Genomic DNA, 15,284 nt, shown 5'->3' on the forward strand with positions numbered 1-15,284 from the left:
TTTTGAATAAAGACGGTTTACACTGTTGTTGTTGGAGGTTGTGGATTTCATCCCTGGCCGCGTCGTACCAAAACACGTTAAAAGCTGGTACAAGTAGCTCCCTTGCCTGGCGCTCGGCATTTAGGGGGTAGTGCTTGGAAACGTGATGTACTCAGTACTGGTTTAACCCAGAGATTGTACCCCGAGTATCGGTGCTTTACACCGAGCACGTAAAAGAACCAAGGGGTGTCTTCGAAAAAATGCTAGGGTACCGCACCCGAACTTCCTTGATGCACACATCTTGCATATTGAACCAGGCTTAAACGTTTACTATGGTGGCATATTACTGCCGTAAGATAACCTAATAGCGGCAGGTTATCTTACGGCAGGTTTATGCCACCATAGTTTACAAATTTCATTATTTGAACTCACATAAGTTTGTTTCTTGCCTTCAGAAAACAAACTTCGATCATAGTATATTAAAACTTTTATGTAAACTCTTTATGACTAAGAAGGGCTTGCTAGCAACGCTTTATTCGCACTTCGTAACTATTACAGGGATTGTACACCAGATTGGCACCAAAAAAGGTTTTCTTTGTAACGAATCTCAGGACAATTATTTAATAGAATGTGTTATGCTTTGATATCATAATTGTAAAAAAGTACCAAAACGTAAAATAAAAAATGTGTCGGTTCGAACCCGTGTCGCCAAAATTGCAGTCTAGTGTGGTATCCACTGTGCTACGAAGGCTTACTCCAAACGAGTGGTAAATTTAGGCTATATACCTATGTTGGACATATCACGTGATAAAATCGACTAGCCAATCACGCATTAGGAATGAATTCTACTAGGTAGACCCAGAAATCTTTTTAATGGAAAAATACGAAATAACTGCTAAACTTAAATAAATTGTAAACTATGTGGTACTTCCATTATAAAGTTTCAATGCATTGTAAACATAAATACCAAATTGATGTCAGTTTTCGACAATTTTCTTTATTCTAGCAAATTGATCATCAAATTGGTGCACAGTTGCTTTAAAACTTTACGCGATATGTTCTTGAACTATTATTTACAGGATTAGTGTTTGTTTCAGTGTCATATCGTAATAAATTTCAACGAGTGAGGACCATGACTTATCTACTTTTGGTGTTCAAAAGGTGAACGTTATTGCGTTATTACATTGAAATGAACTGTTTTCTATTTATTACATGTCTAAAAGACTATTAAATGGGTGTCATTATATAAAACATGATAGGAAAATAATGCTATCATGTCTTTTGCCAACACTACATCTCAGTGAGATAATGGTGTATGGCCTTGTCTTAAAGGATGATATCCACTTATTTACATCAGACTAAAGAGCACAACCAAAGCGAGTTTTACATCAGGAAAATATAAACACAAAACTATTCAGTATCACTTTATTTATGTATGACTTCGAAAACATTGTAACATTTACAATTATACATACGAGAAGTGTCTGTAAGTTATGGTGCAATGAAGCAGAAGAATGCAAACAGTTTACTTCATTACATTTGTTTATATCGCGTATAACATCCAAGTGTGCACTACTTGAGCGTACCATTTAGGCGTTCGATAGATTGAGCGAATTATACTTTGAGTGTGCGATTTTAGTAGCACATCAGTAAGGTCCAGAAAGACATCGCATGCAACCTGTAGCATATATATTAAAATGTATATCTATGGCTAAACAAATGTATATTTATGGTAAAAAAAAAAACAATATTTGCAAACTATTTGTGACATTATTCAAAGTAAAACTTAATTTAAACCTTAATTGTTTCATATAAATTTTGCATAATATACTTACTTATGCTAAGTTACTTTCGTTTGCACAATGTTGCGTGAGAGTATGGTCTTGTGTGTGTATATATATATCAACATGTTAGTAAATTCATTAGCTCTACATTACCGCGATGATAACTTTCCTTTGTTTGTAGTGTGTAAAGCTACTGATTCATTGTACTAAAATTCAATATCATTTATCTGTCACTCGTGATTTTAAAATCCAGTTTTGCCACGTTTATTTTGAAATCAAAACAATCATGCTCCTTCATCTCGTCTTCGCGCAATATCGACTCATTATCTAAAATACAATGATTGCATTGTTTTATTTCCCCAACAATAGTTTCAATCGTAACGTTGTCACTAGGAGGAACGTAACAGTCATCTAAATCAAAACGTACTCCTCCATGTGTGGTCTTATAGTTGTTTATCAATTTTATCAAACATTCTGCTGATATAATTATATCATAGAATATTAAATTCCTGACACTCATTGGTATGTGTATATCAATAAGTGGGCAATCAGAAAAAAAGAAAGCAATATCTTTAATGTTCTCTAACGTTAACAGCGTTTTGTTAAGGCGTGCAATTAATATATCGTTAAGACCCCATATTGCAAACGAGATTAAATATTTTGAATACTGTAGCGATTGCAGTGCACCCTTCATATACGCTGGATTAATAAAGCCGCCAAGCATACACCTTTTTATTTGGCTGTATTCGATGCATGTAGCTTTTGTTTTCACGTTTACTAAACACAAGATCTGCAACTGTTTAAAGTCTAAAAGGCGTAAATTGTCCTCAAGATTGACATTAAAAAGAACAAGCTCATCGAGTAATTCGGAATTGAACGGGCACGTGCACTTGATGCTGACAACGGAACTTTTAATAAGTTGCTTCATGTTAACGTAACACATTTTTAACCGTTTTGGTGATATAATCAATCTGACTGGACCCCTTTTAAGTGCTTGTGAAAACTCTAGAGCTGACAAACTGCTGCAACCCGTAAGATCTAGATTTCCATTTAAAGATAAGTTATTAAGGGCAAGTGTGTGCAAGTTAATCCACGAGTGAATGTTTTCATGTGTAATTGGACACGGTATAGTGTAATCCATGCCGCGATCTTTTTCAATACGTATTAACTTCAATTTCGTTTCACAATCCTTCAAGATTGCTTGAACTCTGTAAAACTGATCTATATTTTCGAGATCATTCATTTTCAATGCCAAAAACGATATCTCATCATTATCTACAGTGACCATATTGCTGCTGTACTTATATGTTCCATCTAGTAGCAAACTACGCATTTTCATAGCAGTTTCAGCTGCAATATTGTTTGCTTTCATTTCGTCAATGATACTCAGACAGTTTTCATGAAACCGTTTTAAATCTGAATGTTCAATTATTGGACTTTGACAAAGCATATTTGTTTGCAAATCTCAATTTCAAACATATCTTGTGCACATGCTCCATGCATTCCAATCAGAAACAGCATCATGTCGTACGATAATGTTTGGCTTGAAGACTTTATGGTCTCTGCTAAGCGTTCATGCTCCTCGCTTTTATAAGGAATTGATGCAATGTAGACGCAAGCTAAGATTTCTTGGTACGTTTTGTGGAGGAAACTGTACTCATACCTTGGAACAACTGAAGAAGAGTGTAACTGTGTTTTCGAAATGAGTCCTGTAAGCAGTCCAAGTTCCTCTGTGTTGTGTATGTCAAGACTTTTAGAAGGATTACTAGCTATTTGTGCCTCTAATGTTTCAACATCAAATAACGAATAAAACGCCATTTTGCCCAGGTTTCGTATGTACTCTTGGAATTTCAAACAATGACGTCGTGTCTGCAAGCACCTTATTGTAGCAGACCGTTGATGATCTTCAGCAACATAATATTGTATATGTGGATTTCTTTGCAAGACGTTGGCAAACATCATTTCTAATACATTACAATAAACCTGGCATTTCGTATTGCCGAGCGAATGGCCTTCATACCACAACGAGAGCAACTGCAAAGCAACAAGGGTATTGTGAATTAAATTCTGTAAACCCTTTCGTTCAATAAATCGAAAGAACTCTTCGATTTCTTTCAAAGGCTCCGAATCGCCCACTAGAAGAGTAAAGGCTTGTTTAACAAGTGACTGTATGTTTGTGTCATTCATTTCCATTATTTCCACACAAATATTTGATTTTTTAGAATGCATTTTTTGCAACCCGAGCTTCCAATGTCTCGATGTAACCATAACGGTGCAGTTCTCCCTACTTCTTGCATGTGGTGACTCTGTATCTTCTTCAAAGCATGGATATTTCTCCACATCCGGGTGACTCCATTCATCAAGCCCATCAAATATCATCAAACATCGTTCCTTATCTAGAATTTCCTGGAGAAACTTCATATCATAATCCTCAGACTTCGATAATCGTCTGATAACCTGATGAAAAACAATATCGTCCATTTCACACAGTCTTGATCTAGATTGAATTAGACACGCATAAAAAACATACTGCACGTTTTTGAGCTCCTTGCAAATATTCAAGTACGTTCCCGCTCCTCTTGACTTCAGACTTTCTATATCTTCTGTATTATTTGTTTGAAACGCGCACCATAGGCGCACAATGAATTTGCAGAAGGTTGATTTTCCTACCCCAGCTTTAGCGGTGATGTAGATGTGTTTTGCCTGCTCTCCCGTATTTCGAAACACTTCGTCAAACTCTTTTATATCAGATCGATCTATTTTACTTTTAAAACCAATACTCGAAGAACCTTTGATTACTGTTGACTTGCTCAGTTTAGGAGGCATATATACTTCAACCAAGTTCGGACTATCAATGTCAAACATCGGTCCAAGGTCGAGAGCAGAACAAGTTTCCAAATAATATTTTTGCAGATTTTGTTTTAAAGCTGAAACAAAAGGATATCACGATATATAAATACTATAATAGCCCAGCGTTATAAAAAAACATAAAGGTCATTAACACAATAACATTGCATGATAAAATTTAATTATATATATATTTAATGAACCTGTAGATTTTGATCCGTAACTTTCCAGGTTGTCCTCTTTTCTAGCGTTTTCGATCTTCTGAACCACTTCATCGCCTAAGGTTTGAATATGCTGCTCTAAAACTCTAAGCTCATCCATTTTATCTTGTAGATGTTTTTTTCGACTTCAGCAGTTCACTTGTCGTGGATATTGCATTGCTAATCACATTAGCAAGGTCATCTGTTGATACATTTAACTGGTCATTTTCCAACTGAAAACAGTATCACAAAAATACAAAAACGTCGAGAATACCAAAATCTGAGGTAGATCTTTTATTTCTCTGGATTACATACAATTTTACTGAAGAAGAAGTATTTATTACAGTATGCTACATCACATTTATTTAATATATGACCCTTTATCGAAATAGTCCGACAATTGAATGTGATTTGAAAAGTGGTCCTGTTTAACAACATGAGGATCAATGTCAAACAAACACCAAATACACGACACACCGCTACAAGATAAATAAATATAACAAAATATAAAACTTAAGTAGTTGTACATATGGAAGTTAGCGCCTCGGCATAGTTCTTTGATACTAAATTAATTCGGGTTTAAACCGGTTTGCCCTACCTGAAACTTTCCCGAATTATATTTAATTAAGTGAAATATTGAATATATACGCCCCATAGGAGTCAATGCAATGAAGTAGAACATAAATCTAGATTCATAGTTATTTATACATTGTTTGCACTTTTGCATTGGCAGAATGACATGTGAAGACAATAATAGGTAGCACCAAAGAGTAAGTTTTTAAAGCCAAATTACCAGTGTAAGGTTTGCGAGTGCATCCTTTGCTGACGTGTTTGACGCCAAAGACTTGCTGTCTTGCAGAAGGGTCTTTAACGCATCTATACAGTTTGATAAGTCAGCATCGGACACCATTATCTTTGGAGAATGACGAAGTTTCCTCCCAACATCTCGGACCTGTCAAAATGCTTGAGATTTGGCTTACCCTTATAACATGTACATCTATATTTTATGGGAAGGCAGCTGTGATCAATATATGCTTACTATTTAAAAGCCATACAAGACATAACCATTCGGAATACCTCGGGTCATTTTCCATCGAAAATAACCTCGGATGTATATGGACGATTTGCAATGTCAGAAAGCTTTACAGTTTAACTACGCTGCAAATACATCGCGTAGTAATTTCAATAGAGCAGTTAAACTTAATGACTTAACTCTTGAGAATCTGAATTATTTATGCAATTATACACTTAACTGGCAACCAATTTAAACTAAAAACATGTAAAAACATTAAAATCAATTATTACTATTATTTAAAATTTTACAAATTCTTCTACTGATGTACCGGCATACATCCGAGGTTGCTTTCGATGGGAAATGACCGAGGTGTTCCGAATGGATATAAACATGTATTTTTTTAGAAAACGTTACAGTGCATTTTCTTCATCTTTTGTTTTATTCATGTAACTGATTATTTACCTTCGTGCAGATATTGTGTAGCTGAGAAAGATCGTCTGTGAAGTAATTGTCAAATAATGTGCAATTAATGATGAGGCTAATGATGCCATTGATATCTGTATCATCTGCTGTCTGGACATTCAAGTAGCCATCTGGTGGAAGAAAGCACTTTGCAACTCTCCATGGGTTTGAGCACCAATCATTTGCATTGGTGTTTTTCCAAGACGGACCCTTGAATCTGTGATGGCCTTCGATACCCAGCATAAACTCATTACAAATCTTTGCAGAGCAATTTCTAAAATGTGCATGTTGATGAAACCTGCATGGTAGATTTTTTAACACCCCACAAACACCTCTTGTTCTACATGGTAAGACGTTTGGCGTTGAACAGGAGTTGCATGTTGCACCAGGCGGTAAACAGTTGGTTTGTTCAACGTTTGCACGAATAGCTTGGTGCAGAACTGTAACAACTGTTGTAACAAAAGGTATAAGCCCCTTTCTGGTTATGTCCACAGCAACTGACGCCTTTAGCCAGTTCTGGTTTTTCTTCTCTTGAAACAGCGTTTTGTAGCTCGCCATTTCATGGAGTAAAATGTATCTGAAAAAGTAAATTGTTAGTATACTCGTTAGTTTTATGTTATCGTGGTTTTGCACTTGGAGTATCGCACATCTCTACTCATGTTCAACAGTTGCCTTTTTTTCTTTTCTTTATTTATTATAAAATTTGATACAAAGACGGCGATTGCAACAATCCAAGATCTCTTGTGTCATGAACCTATCAATGTTTTGCCCAATCAGGGGCGGTGAGGCATGTACAACAAGCGGATTCAACGACTTGCAAACTTCGTTGTCAATATCCTACGGGCTGAGCAGCAAAATTTGTATATTCCTTGGGCTTTTTATTAAATAATGTCTTGGCTCTACATTTACGTCTCAGACTCAGAAAATGAACGTCGTATGTTATTGTTTAAATCCTATTCTACATGCAGAGATGGTAAAAAATATGTATACCAAATACCCTGTTCTGCAATCACGGATATCTCGAAACATTAAATAATGCAGTTTTCTAAACCTTAGTCTGAAACTAAACCTTAAGATGCTTCTGAAATACGGACTCAGGTCGAAAAACCCAAGAGTAAATATATTTCCCGGGTGGCTTTCACCAGGTCTCACCAAGTTCGCCTGTCGGGCACCACCCCATTGTCTTGAGTCCTCTATATGTCAGCCACACCCGCTGGGGCAACACAATCGTTAAAGGTATTTTATTTACATTTGTATTTAGGTTTTTATCATTCTTTCACATAAAGAGGGGCGGATTTTTTTAGGACCCACCAGCACGTTTTGATACACACAACGTTGGCATGTCTGGGGTTATTATCGTTTGCAGTTGTATCGCACAAATTCTGATTGCTTATATCGATTTATATTTAGAAATTTAAGGATTTTTATTGGGAACTAATATATGTTTTATTTAAATCCATGTATAATCGTTTTATAAAAAAAGAGAAAAATAATGTTAGGGCTAAAAGAACCAAAACCATTTGTTTTTATTATATTTACAAAGACTAGCGCGAGAGGCATATAACCAGAAGACAAGTATAATTTGCTCGTTTCAAAATATTACTGTTTGAAAACAGATTAAAACACACAATACATGGTATGTTGGGTAGTTTAAACAAATTTTAAATACTTCTGTTTAGATACAATCGGTTTTGATACAAATGTTAAATAATCTTCCATTTCGACTTTTCGATTTAAACTTCCTCCTTTTAGAAATGTGTATAAACATGTATCTACCACTGTAGGTTCGATTCGTACGAAAATATCTGTTAGTTTTTGTTTTTGTGTTTTTGTGTACAAAGATTTTTACCTGATATAAACACACCATCCAGACCTTTAAAACTAATACCAGTAATAGATTAAATTAACTGTAACATTTTTTTAACAAACAATCAAACTTACATTTCACGTCTAATTTCAATAGCCTTGCTTCCTTATAAATATCATAATGTAATATCTCACAACGCCATCACAGCTCGGATGAAGGGCTGGGCGGAAATGCGTAATGTGTAACGTGAGATAGGTGGCGCTATCAATGGCGTTCTGCTTGAAAAGATACATTTAAAACCAGGTGACTACACATGAAGGAAATTGAAGCACATGCATATCACTGGATCAATATTTCAAACTATTAGCATTTTCGTTAACATTGTTTTCCTTGATTTGAATTGATTTTTTTAGTCCCGCAGGATTTTAAATTGATAATAGATGATATGCTGTGATGTTATTGATCTAAAACAAATAATGTTTACGTCAAATAGATATGGATTTAATACTATCGTTAGTTTCTGTACGCACATGTCAGCCATTTTGTTATTCTGCGCAACTTCCGCTGTTTTAAGGTCAGGTTCAGTCATGTATAAAGTGACTCATCCTTTTGATTGGTTTATGTTTTCATTCCAAAACTTAAAGCTATGTTCAGAGTTTTTCTTCGTGTCAGTTGCATTATTTTTGTGCAATTAATTTATATAAACGTTCTTTTTTGTGGCGGTCACATGGCTGCCAATCAATTTGTTGTCACTGCCATCCTTTTTCTTGGCACTGCCAACGTTTTGGGGTAGCATAAAGCGCCACGATATTCAATGGCAGTCAGTCTGAGTCAAGCCTTTGTTCAGAGCAGAACCACGTTACGTTCGATAGAGTAATAAAACTGAGTTTTAACTGAAATAATAACGATGGTCACATTAAATAACTGCTTGATATAATAATTACTCAGCAAGCATATAACTTATGTGGCCTTGTATAAATTAAACATTTATAAGTATTTTTTCTAACGTTCAATTTTGATAAAATTGATAAAGGCCTATACAGTATTAACAGAACGTACATGTACATACGTATTGAAGTATAAAACAACTGTATTGAGCAAGTAGGGTGACTTCTGTGAGTTATCTCGCTTAGATTGCCACTACCAGAACAATAATAAAATCGCGTTGTACTACAGAAATAACATCGCTAGATTCATGGTTAAAATAGCAAATAAATTATATTATATAAAACGGTTTTTATGGAACGTGCACTTTCTGCGTTTCATTGATGTATAAAGTGACGGAAAAAATACACCTAATTTGCATAAACACCGACACTTCATACATCAATGCAATGCAGAAAAATATATAATGTTCAATACTTTAAATTGCAACTATATAAAAATAAAAGATCATTTTTATTTTGCTATTTACCAAGAACCGCATTTCATCACTCGAAAATTCCAAGCTGTTTGTAGATGTTTATGTTGTTATTCCGTGTTTTTGGCTCGTGGATGTTTCTGTTGTTCTGTGTTTTTGGCCCGTGGATGTTTATGTGGATGTGGATGTTTATGTTGTTATTCCGTTTCTTTGGCTCGTGGATGTTTATGTTGTTATTCCATGTTTTTGGCTCGTGGATGTTTATGTTGTTATTCCGTGTTTTTGGCTCGTGGATGTTTATGTTGTTATTCCGTGTTTTTGGCCCCTGGATGTTTATGTTGTTATTCCATGTCTTTGGCTCGTGGATGTTTATGTTGTTATTCCATGTCATTGGCTCGTGGATGTTTATGTTGTTATTCCGTGTTTTTGGCCCCTGGATGTTTATGTTGTTATTCCGTGTTTTTGGCCCCTGGATGTTTATGTTGTTATTCCGTGTTTTTGGCCCCTGGATGTTTATGTTGTTATTCCGTGTTTTTGGCCTCTGGATGTTTATGTTGTTATTTTGTGTTTTTGGCCCCTGGATGTTTATGTTGTTATTCCATGTCATTGGCTCGTGGATGTTTATGTTGTTATTCCGTGTTTTTGGCCCCTGGATGTTTATGTTGTTATTCCGTGTTTTTGGCCCCTGGATGTGTATGTTGTTATTCAGTGTTTTTGGCTCGTGGATGTTTATGTTGTTATTCCGTGTTTTTGGCTCGTGGATGTTTATGTTGTTATTCCGTGTTTTTGGCCTGTGGATGTTTATGTTGTTATTCCGTTTCATTGGCTCGTGGATGTTTATGTTGTTAATCTGTGTTTTTGGCTCGTGGTTGTTTATGTTGTTATTCCGTGTTTTTGGCCCGTGGATGTTTATCTTGTTGTTCCGTGTTTTTGGGTCATTAATGTTTATGTTGTTGTTCTGTGTTTTTTACCTTTGCCATGTGCAATTCAACGCGGTTTATGTTTCAGATTTTAACTACTGAACTTCACTGGTGATTTTGAATGCTGAATTCCACATATAGTCAAGGCTTCAACAATTTAATTAAAACATTAAAATACATTATGATACTTAATTCTGCTTGCCCAGAATTAGGGTTGGGGGCAGGTGTTTCTTACCAGGAAATGTGTTTCAATCTATATTAGGCTTTCCATAAAAAGCTCTTTAATCCTTAAATGATATTCATGGACCTCCACCATAACGAGCCTACATGTTGATGTTAGTCTAGCTACGCGTGTGTTATAACGGATTATTGTAAGAAATAACAACAGAACCCAAGATAAAATAACCTATACGAAAAGCATGCAGTATAGGTATTTTTATTCAATACTTAAAATAAATGAGTATCTGGATTCCAGTTAAAAATTAATTGGTAATCTGATCCAAGAACTAAATGGTATTCCCTGGGGTAGATGCGACACCCTCACAACGACGGTCGAAATTAACAAATGTCAAGTTGAAAATAAAGATGATAGTGAATCATAATCGAAAAATTTATGAACTAATAATATTGTGTTGCCGATTTTCTGATCTTTTTTGCTTAAAGTTACACTTTTACTGTAAGTTTAAACACTCAAGAAGTCCTATCGAATTTCGTTTGTACGAAGTATTAAATCACTTTTTCAATAGATTAATTTCAAAATTTGAATTAGTCAATATGAACTTGTAGCTAGGGGATAATCTTTCTGCTCGTAAATAGTCGAATTCCTCGTATTCGTAATGCCCAAACTTAAATACAGTGTACAAATTAAAACCTACTGCTTTGTGTCTCTTGTTTTGTCATTGGGATAATGAATGTTACAAAACGCCAACCTTTCAATCAAAGTGGTTACAGTATCGTTCACTTATATATTTTCATCAATTGTATTCGCGTTTCCTTCACTTAAATGACTTCAAAAGTAATATATTTAGAAGACTTAAGCTGAGAACACCTCTGACTCATCCCAACACATTCATTCCTGATACCTTAAAATGCTAAATTATGTAATTATACTGTTTTTAATTTACAGGGCAGATTTCATTCTCATCAAGTGTGAACGGGCAGGGCAGTTTCCATTCTCATCAAACGGGAACAGGGCAGGCCAGTTTCCATTCTCATCAAACGGTAACAGGGCAGGGCAGTTTCCATTCTCATCAAGAGAGAACAAGGCGGTGTCCATTTTCACCAGACGGTAACAGGGCAGGGCATTTTCCTTTCTCATCAAGTGGTACAGGGCAGGTTCTATTGTCATCCAGTGGAAACAGGCAGTTTCCATTCTCATCAAGTGGAACAGGGCAGTGTCCATGCTCATCAAACGGGAACAGGGCAGTCAGTTTCCATTCTCATCAAACGGAAATAGGACCGACACTTCATACATCAATGAAACGCAGAAAAGCATATAATGTTCAATACTTTTAATTGCAACTATAAAAACATAAAAGATCATTTTTATTTTGCTATTTACCAAGAACCGCGTTTCATCACTCGAAAATTCCAAGTTGTTTGTTTATGTTGTTGTTCTTTGTTTTTGGCCCGTGGATGTTTATGTCGTTATTCCGTGTTTTTGGCCCGTGGATGTTTATGTCGTTGTTCTGTGTGTTTAGCCCATGGATGTTTATGTCGTTGTTCTGTGTGTTTGGCCCATGGATGTTTATGTCGTTGTTCTGTGTGTTTGGCCCATGGATGTTTATGTCGTTGTTCTGTGTTTTGGCCCATGGATGTTTATGTCGTTGTTCTGTGTTTTTGGCCCATGGATGTTTATGTCGTTGTTCTGTGTTTTTGGCCCATGGATGTTTATGTTGTTATTCCGTGTTTTTGACCTTTGCAATGTGCAATTCAACGCGGTTTATGTTTCAGATTTTGACTACTGAACTTCACTTGACGCATTTTGAATGCTGAATTCCACATATAGTCAACGCTTCAACAATTTAATTAAAACATTAAAATACATTATGATACTTACTTCTGCTTGCCCAGAATTAGGGTTGGGGGCAGGTGTTTCTTACCAGGAAATGTGTTTCAATCTATATCAGGCTTTCCATAAAAAGCTCTTAATGCATCCTTAAATGATATTCATGGACCTCTACCATAACGAGCCTACATGTTGATGTTCGTCCTATAACCTATACGAAAAGCATGCAGTATAGGTATTCTTATTTAATACTTAAACTAAATGGTTATCTAGATTCCAGTTAAAAATTAATTGGTATTCTCGTGATCTCGTGTTCATAGAAAAACTAAATTTTTAAATATGTTTTTCTATGGCACTCGTAAAATAAAATACGATCTTACACTGAAATAAACAAATATCCTCTATCTCATCAAACGGGAACAGGGCAGGGCAGTTTCTATTCTCATCAAGTGGAAACAGGGCAGTTTCCATTCCCATCAAGTGGAACAGGGCAGTTTCCATTCTCATTAAGTGGAACATGGCAGTTTCCATTCCCATTAAGTGGAACAGGGCAGTTTCCATTCTCATCAAATGGGAATAGGGCAGGGCAGTTTCCATTCTCATCAAGTGGAATAGGGCAGGGTAGTTTCCATTCGCACCAAGTAGAACAGGGAAGGGCAGTTTCCATTCTCATCAAGTGGAACAGGGCAGGGCAGTTTCCATTCACATCAAGTGGGAATAATCAAATGCATTTTCTATACGTGGGGGTAAGGCAGTTACCGTTTTTATCAATTTGGAACAAGACAGTTTTCATTCTCATCAAGTGGGAACAGGGCAGTTTCCATTCCCATCTTTTCTTATCAAGTGGGAACAGGGCAGGGCAGTTTCTTTCTTATCAAGTGGGAACAGGGCAGGGCAGTTTCCATTCTCATCAAGTGGGAACAGGGCAGGGTAGTTTCCATTCTCATCAAATGGGAACAGGGCAGGGTAGTTTCCATTCTCATCAAGTGGGAACAGGGCAGGGCAGTTTCCATTCTCATCAAATGGGAACAGGGCAGGGTAGTTTCCATTCTCATCAAGTGGGAACAGGGCAGGGCAGTTTCTTTCTTATCAAGTGGGAACAGGGCAGGGCAGTTTCCATTCTCATCAAGTGGGAACAGGGCAGGGCAGTTTCCATTCTCATCAAATGGGAACAGGGCAGGGTAGTTTCCATTCTCATCAAGTGGGAACAGGGTATTTTCAATTCTCATCAAGTGGAAACAGGGTAGTTTCTATTCTCATCAAGTGGAAACAGGGTATTTTCCATTCTCATCAACCGGGAACAAGTCCACAAACTTCCATATTAAGTTAACACAAGAGTTAAGGACCAATAAAACTTGAACGTCATGTCAGAATATTTCAGGGTAATATTGTGTACCAATGTTTAGAATTATCAGTTGAAAATTGTAGTCGAAAGTTGAAGTAGTTCTCGATTCCAATATACTCATCTTCGAACTTTCTTTGTCGAGTTATAAACAATATGGATGCTGCAATTTATTGTTAGCTTTCACCGCTCAATAAGCCAATTTTAAATGTCATTTAATAATTAAATTTCAAAATGATTTTGGTTTTGGCACCATAACCAGTGCTTTCCACAATATTGTTTTATTCCAAATGAAGCATTTTATATTTTCCGCATTAGAACATTCAATAAAAATTGTGTCATTGACAGTTTCTTTAGTTGATTGAAACTAAATCAGCTCCTTTGTTTTCGGAATACGCATATGATCATTATTCATTATTCCCTTCTAAGAACAAAATTCTCTTCAGACAATATTAGGAGCAGAATGAGGTCAGATCAAAAGGACCAAATATTTCATTGTTTTATAATTAATAAAATTAGCTTTAATGACGATACAAAACAATACATAATTTTTATAAATAAAACAATCATTTTGTGAACACTATTATCTTCACAAGTAACAGAGGGTCATAATTTGGGTCAATGATTGATACTGACATTTGCACATGTTTGATCATATCATACAAGTTTGAAGGAAATCCTTCAAATGGTGAACGAGAAGTTAATAAATAAAATTAATCACTTCATTCTATAGTTTTAGAGAGAGAAAAGTAAAAAGGGCCATAAATCTGGTTGAAATGGACACAGCACAAAATCCATCCTTCATTCTATAGTTTTAGAGAGAAAAATAAAAAGGGCCATAAATCTGGTCGAAATGGGCGCAGCACAAAATCCATCCTTTAGAGGACATCGGCACGTGAATTTGGATCAAAGGAACCTTTCTTATGGTACATAAGGAGCTTTAAACTTACAAGATTTCCAGACATTTGAATACTGTGATGAACAGACAAGAACAATTCCATATGCTGACTAAAAATAGCTATTATAATACTGGTTATTTGTAATTGCTGTTGTATCACAAAATGAATAATGCTTATGTCCTTCTAAAAGTATAAAGGCTAAATATTTGGGGATGGGTGCTGCTCCCTGTCATTTTTTATAGCACCCTTCTGCCCTAATGGAGACCAGGATAGACATCCCTCTGCCTTCAAAAAATTATATACTTTAGTCTGTCAAATATTTCTTGATTGAAACTTGTAATATGATTATAAATACATACAGACTTTACACTCAATTGTATATCATGGCAGTTAAAACCTAATATGACTTCAATTTAACACAATTTCTAAAAGATTCTGTCCATTTCATAATGTTCAAGTTCATCACAGCCTGATATTGTGCCCTTTTTTCCCTTCTTCTCTCTTCTGCAGCAACCTGCCCTATTTAAAAACACTGCTTAAGGCAATGTAAATGTCAGAGCTCTAAGTTCTGAGCTCAGTTGAAACCTAATATTACTTCAATTTAACACAATTCTTAATCTGTCAATTTCATAATGTTCAAGTTGATCACAGCTAGATATCA

At 35.8% G+C, this 15,284-nt stretch overlaps 1 protein-coding gene across 1 annotated transcript; it reads right to left on the reverse strand.

The window, feature by feature from the left end:
• Positions 1 to 1,390: 1,390 nt before the first annotated feature.
• LOC128231988 (uncharacterized) lies at positions 1,391 to 8,340 on the reverse strand. Its single transcript, XM_052945304.1, has 5 exons — positions 8,229 to 8,340; positions 6,288 to 6,864; positions 5,604 to 5,762; positions 4,814 to 5,043; positions 1,391 to 4,690 (listed from the first exon to the last, which is right to left on the reverse strand). The coding sequence occupies exons 4-5, from the start codon at positions 4,929 to 4,931 to the stop codon at positions 3,192 to 3,194; spliced, it is 1,617 nt and encodes a 538-aa protein (XP_052801264.1). The 5' UTR covers positions 4,932 to 5,043; positions 5,604 to 5,762; positions 6,288 to 6,864; positions 8,229 to 8,340; the 3' UTR covers positions 1,391 to 3,191.
• Between the last annotated feature and the right edge of the window lie 6,944 nt (positions 8,341 to 15,284).

This window comes from Mya arenaria, chromosome 4, assembly GCF_026914265.1.
Source record: "Mya arenaria isolate MELC-2E11 chromosome 4, ASM2691426v1".
Lineage (NCBI taxonomy): Eukaryota > Metazoa > Mollusca > Bivalvia > Myida > Myidae > Mya > Mya arenaria.